General features: G+C 36.5%; 1 protein-coding gene across 1 annotated transcript; it reads right to left on the reverse strand.

The window, feature by feature from the left end:
• Window positions 1-24: 24 nt before the first annotated feature.
• Window positions 25-5,245, reverse strand: nagk (N-acetylglucosamine kinase). Its single transcript, XM_005799604.3, has 10 exons — window positions 5,190-5,245; window positions 4,756-4,840; window positions 4,397-4,495; window positions 4,168-4,309; window positions 3,465-3,575; window positions 3,281-3,393; window positions 2,157-2,244; window positions 1,973-2,070; window positions 768-846; window positions 25-681 (listed from the first exon to the last, which is right to left on the reverse strand). Exons 1-10 carry the CDS (start codon window positions 5,216-5,218, stop codon window positions 476-478), a joined length of 1,050 nt encoding a protein of 349 aa, XP_005799661.1. The 5' UTR covers window positions 5,219-5,245; the 3' UTR covers window positions 25-475.
• Between the last annotated feature and the right edge of the window lie 1,771 nt (window positions 5,246-7,016).

The raw sequence follows: 7,016 nt of genomic DNA on the forward strand, positions 1-7,016 counted from the left end.
AAAAATTGCAGCTTGTATAATCAATCGATTCCATTCATATTTATTGCAAATTTGCTTTCATAAGAACTGTGTAAAGATTATGAATCAATGTGAAATCTTATACAAAGTTAATAGCACCTGTTTTTGCCTGGTGACTTCATGTGTTGATCATGTGAAATCTAATTGTTTTTAATTGCTGAACCTAGAGGGCCGAATGTCTCTCTACATACCTGCACTCAAACCGTCTGTAAAATCACCAACACTGTTACTATAAAGCCATAGTGCAAATGAATCATCAAAAGTAAAGAAAAAAGTTTGACAGTTCAATAAAAAAGTATTTCAGCTGTTGCAACACAAGAAGCTGCCAAGTAAATCTCTTCATTTGCAGGTTGGATCTTGTGAAATCATGTGCAAGTCCTGACTTTTACCTGATTTAAAGTCAATGTGATTGGAAAAAGAGGAATGAACTGTAAAAATCATAAAGTGGCCTTTGTTGTCACTGGCTGCTGCTGCTGAAGAAGTGTTGAAAGGAGATTTTAGCGTTGGCGCCATAATCCATGTTGACGGAGAAGCCGAAAAGCTGAGCACCGAGACTGGCCCCTCCGAGGGCCGACGACTGCTGCAAAATCAGGAGGCTGTAGCCACGGAAACGACCCTTCAACTTCTCAGACGACGCTGCCTTTTCCAAAACCTCTGTGAACCCTGAAGAGAGACAGACGAGGGCAGGAAGTAAAACTAAAATGGTTACGATTCAGAGGAAATGCTGAAAAGTTTTCTCAGTTTCTGACCTGGCTTCAGCAGAGACCAGCTCTTCCAGACGGAGCCCACGCACAGGATGGGCAGGCCCAGTTCACCGCTCAGTAAAGGCTTGGAGGAAAGATAGAAAGAAGAGAAATATTCATGCGTTAATAACATACAGTACTTTACAGAAACCATTCACATCCCTTAAACTTTTCCACATTTTAAACACAAACCTCAGTGTATTTAATTGGGATTTTATGTGAGAGAATAACAACAAGCAGTGCATGATTGTGATATATAGTTTTCAAAATCACTCTAATTACGTCTCTTCTGGCTGCACTGCAAAAACAAAAGTGTTTTCGGTCTAGTTTCCAGTACAAATATCTTAGAAAACTTGAAATAAAATAAAACTAACTTACAAGTAACTTTTTAGCAACAAATCAGAGCATGTTTTGATTAAACAATTTCTTAACATTGAAAGAAAAAATACAATTTCCACGGGCAGATTAATTTACTTATAACAAGACTTTTCCATGTTACTTTTCATCAATATTAAGGAATTATTTACTTAAAACAAGTTCCTACATCTTCAATGTTCAACTTTTGAAATTCAGAAATTTCCTTGTTTTTTTAACCACCAAATTTGGTGGTTTTAACATTTTATAACTAGAACATGTTCTAATCTCATTTGGCAAACTATTCCATCTTGCACTTGTAGTGAAAAAAAGAGATGGTAATTTTAGTCCTACATTTTAGGACTGCCATCACCTCTAGAGGGCGCCCTTGTGACTCTAGTCACGATCTCAGAAAACAAACAGTAAAGGTGGAAAAGCAATGTCATCAAGAATCTTATAAACTAAACAAATGTTTGCATAAAGTATCAGATTTTCAAAGCTTAAAAAATCCTATTTAGAAAAAAAAATTGACAATGATAATATTGTCTGAATGTCTTATGAATCTTTTTGTTTATTTATTCAAGAGGTTTTTCTCTGTGGAATAGCTATAGTATTTAATAATTTGTTGACTTTTATAGGTGATTGGTTGCTCTGGATTTTTGGATTAAAAATAAACTTTTTCTGATTTTTATTGGTGAAAAATAAAAGTAAACATGCACTGTTTTCCTTCCACTTCACAATATGCACTACTATCACACAAACCCAATGAAAGGCATTGAGGTTTGAGCTTGTTATATGAGTGGTTGCATAACTCTGTATATCTGATGTGATACTGATATATACATGCTGCTGGCTACCTCTTGTACTGCAGGCAGGACTGCAGCTACGTGTTTAGCCAGGACTCTGCCTGCCTCGGCAAACACGTGCTGACACAGAGCATCTCCAGCTTCTGCACCTTAGATGGAAAGATAAATATTTTTCATCTTTACCTGCTTCTATCAAAGAAAAGAACAAAACAAAAGAAACCGACATGCGGAGTACCTTCAGCCAGCTTCAAGCAGAAGCCAGCAAAGAATGATTTCTGGAAGTTTCTGTACAGATGTGGCAACATGCCCATCAGATCTGACACCTGCCATGAAGAATGATGCTTTATTCACTATAGTCTCATTTACGCAAGTGGTGTAAGGACTTTTTTTGCATGAGGACAAAAATTGTTAAGTTAAAAGCACATAGGGTTACAAAAATTTTATATATTTAAAAAAACCCAAAAAAACATTTGTGCCTTTTTATTTTATCTGCTCAATAATAAAACAAAAAAATTACAATTCTATTAGAATCAAAATAGGAATAAAAATCAGTAAATTACTGCAGATAAATCACATAATTAGAGACTAAGGCTGGACGATATGGCTGAAAAATGTATCATAATAGAAACTTTACATATCAGTTATCTATAATTATTAATTTGTTTTTTGGTTTAAATATCTGAAATAATACAAAACTAGTGTTGCGACCTTTCCTGTTTTAGCCACAGATTTTACTCTATGCTGTTGGTTTTTATTTGTAAGCAGTTATGAAGCATGGTGGAGAAATCTTAAACTGCTGCTGCGCAAGTTACTCAGCAGTTTGTTGCTAGGTAACCACAAGTTACTCAAAAAGTTGTTGCTAGGTAACTAGAGTTAGTTAATGCCACCAACTTTTCTTAGCTAACCTTTAGAGGTTAGCTTTCCTCTGCCTAAATCTCCCAGAATGCTGTGCATTCCTAAATCTGAGTTCAGTGAAATTATTGAATGTTCTATCAGATGTATTATTTATTGATATTGATCATGTGTCCATCACGATATATTGTTATTGATTTACTGTCCAGCCATAAGACAGGATCACGGTTTCTAAATTTTGGAGGTTGGTTGTTTTCCTATTTGGGCCGCAAGATTTGCTTTCGAGTAAAACCAGGTCCAGGTCTAGTTACTCCAAAAGTAAGATGAATGCAAAAAACCGCAAATTAATAAATGGGAATCTATTTTTTTGCACCCAATTTTTTGTTTTTAGAAAGATATTTATCTACAAAAGATGAAAAGTGTTCATCAATATCAACCAGCTATGCTTGCAGGCCACATCTTGGACACCCCTTTTCAAAGCAAACACAACTTCTGCATGTGTCTGACCTGGAAGTACTCCTCCATGGCTTTCCTAACATGTGCGACGTCATGCGGCGGCGCCACCAGGTTGTCTTTGGCATCAAACACCGTCTTCACAGCCGAATGAGCGATCCAGAACGCTGAAACACAAAAGCTATATGAGTTTGTGCTGCAACGACGAAGAGATAAGACATTGACGTTTCATGTCTACCCGATCCTTCATCTCCCATCAGGTGACCCCAGCCTCCGCAGCCGACCTGGGAGCCGTCAGGGTTGACCAGCTTGCAGTTGGAGCCGGTCCCAGATATGAGAACTACGCCTCCTGGTGAGAAAACACACAGAAGACGGTGTTAGGTAACAGAGGGCCATTAAAGAACGGAGATGGCACTCCTAGGTAGACACACCTGAAAGGGCAAAGTACCAGTACAGTTAACGGGAAACTGTGAGGAGGTTTGATGCAAGAACAAAAATCATTAACAAAAGCAATGATGAAACTAAAAATGTAACCTATAAAATCCAACTAATGTTCTTAATTGTAATTCTTAAAAATAAACAAATAAACTGTACTATTATCAGCTTGGACTTTTGCACACACAAACTGCATTGAATCACATTTTTTAAAATTTATTTCCATTTATGAATACATTCTTTGAACAAAAAAAAAAAAGAAAAGAAAATTCAACAGTAAACAGTTTTGGGTGGTTTTACACACCAATAACTGGAATTTATTATCACAACGACAAATCAAAATTGTTATCATAATAGTAAATATATCACGACAAATGATAAACGATATGACACATGTTGTTTAATGTGTGACAACCTCCAGTCCCGTATCTTATTACGCTTCCAAAATGTATAAGATTTTGATTTTATTAACCAATTAAAACACCAAATTAAAACTAAAAGCTTACCTTGATCACTTGCCGTTGCCATGGCACCAATGGCGTCTGTGGTGATGAAGTAATGCTCGCTGAGATGTGGATATCGCTCCTTCATCACAGCAATCAGCTTGTCGATGGCGTCTTTCTGCTCACCCCCACTCAGAGACATACCCTTAACAAAAACACAAAAACATTATAGTTTCAACCTGAAATTACGACAGCAAGCAGGAATCTGTCTTTAAGGAGCCGTTTGACTGACCAGACAGCGTAGCGGCGTGTTTGGATCCAGTCCTGCGGTGATCTTTGCTTTATGGACCATTTCATTGATGGTTTCAAGACATTTATCCACCCCGATCAACTATGTTAGACACAAAAACACAAGTTGATAGCACAGGAATAGACAGTAATCATAAAAAGAAATGAAATCCGCATTAACTGCAACTATATCTGGGCTTAAGTCTTCAAAAATAATAATAATAATAATAATAATAATAATAATAATAATAAAAAGCGAGAGATTAAATTATTTCAACTAGAACTGAAAGATGGTGCACTTTCTGTCTCTTTTGGGTTGTAAACTGTCCCACCCTGACTTTTATCTGCACTTGTGCGGCTCACCCAGTGGTTGGTGGAGGGTCCCACTGCCTCTCCCAGCACCTTCCCATCTCCTGACAGCAGCACAGCCCTGGAGTGAGTCCCTCCACTGGATGAAGAAACAAAGAAAAAAAAGAAACAGAAATGCAGGAATAAGTTAAGACGTTATTAACAACTAACATAAATACCCCAGTGAGACAGGAAGGGTGAAAGAATGCAACATGTAACACGTTTCTATGCATTTTCCTGAGCAATCATTCATTTGAAGGCAAGGATAAGCACGGGGATGATCACGAGATTTACGCTTCCGTGTTCGAAAAACATCTAAGTTTAGCCTTAATTTATACATGACAGCCCTCATGACATAAATAAACAAACACAATTCAAACAAACTCAGAGATACACGCGATAACACTTCAACTTAAACGGTTTTAGTGGCTATTTCCACTCTTTCTTACCCTTCTATTCCACCGTACACCGATGCCATGTTCCTGTTTGGGTCCCTGTAGTCGGCAGAGATCTCGCGAGATCCATTTACACGTACAATATTGCATCTTAACCACTAGATGGCAGCGTTGTGCTATTTTGTGCCTGCTGAAAGTTTTATGCGCAAATAAATAAAGAAAAAAATAATTATAATTTTGAGTTCATTTATAAAATTTTTAAATAATAAAAACTATTATTCTGGTTGTTTCTTCATACTATTACTACTACAATTGCTACGATTTTATCCTCACTGTTATTGATTTGTATGTTGCTGTATTTATCTGTAAAACACCAACAAAAACAACAATAATAGTAGTAGTAGTATTAGTTATATGTTTATTCACACTGTCTCTCTTTAAGATGAATGAACTTGTTATAAAGATATCAATTAAAAATGTGAAAAAATGCACAAAATCCACACTTTACTATAAATGTACATGAAATTTCTCTTCAGAATACTAAAGGTCACACAAATAAATCCTAACATGCACAAAGTACACAGCCAAAAACAAACAAATACAACAAGGAGGTTAGAGTCGTCACTGATCACAATGACCTTCTTATGCTTAGATATCATTTCTGGTGAGAGAGAGCTGCTTTATTCCAGAATAATCTTGACCTGATTGATCACCTTGTTAAGTCTGTTAAGATGCTTAACGGAAACAAAATGTTGTATTAAAGGAGAGAAAACTCAATATATTGTCCGTTAATCACTTAAACTTTTCAACTTTCTCAAATGAGAAAATCATCTTCTTGACTTTTTATAACCAGAATCTACATGGAACTGGAAATATATATATTTTTTATGTTTAAGTGTACCAAGGTGTTTAAAACCAATAATCTCCACTTCCTGACCCTTTATGATTATTGACCAAAGTGTAGCGCTGCACTATCTTCCAACCTCTCTTCCCGATACAGCGCCTTGATTTTATTGCTATATACACTGACCTTGTCATTTGATAATTTCACAGCAAAGCGATTGAGTTTATCTTTTGTTGGTTAAGTAATTGCAAAACTAAACTGCAACAACAACAAAAAAAACAACAGAATAAGACATTTTTGGCCTCAAATTGAGACTGGGACTCATTGTTCAAGAATCCTTATCCAGTGTCAGAATAATGTCAATAAGATTTATCACCACTGGAGACACAGCACAGCTACACTGCGAGCCAACAGGAACAGGAGGCATCTGCAACATATTAATTTAGCTGGGCAGCTCCACTTGCCAACACACACTGCTTAATTTAAAATTCCTGCAATTTTTCTGAAGTAAAAACGTATTTATTTTGGCACCAACAGCAGGTCTACAGAAAAGAGGGAACAGATTATTATGCAAAAAGGAAAAAAAACAAAAAAAACCTTTAAGCTTTCTGTAACATTTATACCCTGCTGGTAATTTTCCATCATTATCATCGGATGTAAGTAAGAGTTTTCGAGGTTCGTTTCGACACAAATAGAGAGCAAAAGAAACAGAGTTAATTAGAGTTTGGGTGAACGATGAGGTAGGAAAGTGAGCGTGTCAGAGGTGAAATCAAGGAAGAAGTTACACAATAGTGAGGAGGTGGGTGGAGGGAGGCAGAGGAGCGTTTCTGTTTCTGCTGCTAAAGGCAGAGAAACTTCAAGCATGACACGCTACAAGAGGATACCGGATGTAAGCAACGACTTCAAAATAAGAGTTACTGCCTGTAACTGCTACGCTCTTACAGGTTATTTGGCGCCACATTTTAATATTAATTGAAGTGATTAATGGAATTAATCGTGATGAATCAATTAATGAAATAATCGATTAATTGTTAAAT

Source organism: Xiphophorus maculatus, chromosome 14, assembly GCF_002775205.1.
Source record: "Xiphophorus maculatus strain JP 163 A chromosome 14, X_maculatus-5.0-male, whole genome shotgun sequence".
In the NCBI taxonomy this organism is placed as follows: domain Eukaryota; kingdom Metazoa; phylum Chordata; class Actinopteri; order Cyprinodontiformes; family Poeciliidae; genus Xiphophorus; species Xiphophorus maculatus.

Bases quoted from the DNA above. Each gene is read 5' to 3' on its own strand.
- nagk (XM_005799604.3), bottom strand. From the start codon at position 5,218: ATGGCATCGGTGTACGGTGGAATAGAAGG. The intron at 4,496-4,755 runs GTGAGCCGCACA...TGTCTAACATAG, and splicing joins GACCCTCCACCAACCACTGG to TTGATCGGGGTGGATAAATG. The intron at 4,310-4,396 runs GTCAGTCAAACG...GTTTTTGTTAAG, and splicing joins ACACGCCGCTACGCTGTCTG to GGTATGTCTCTGAGTGGGGG.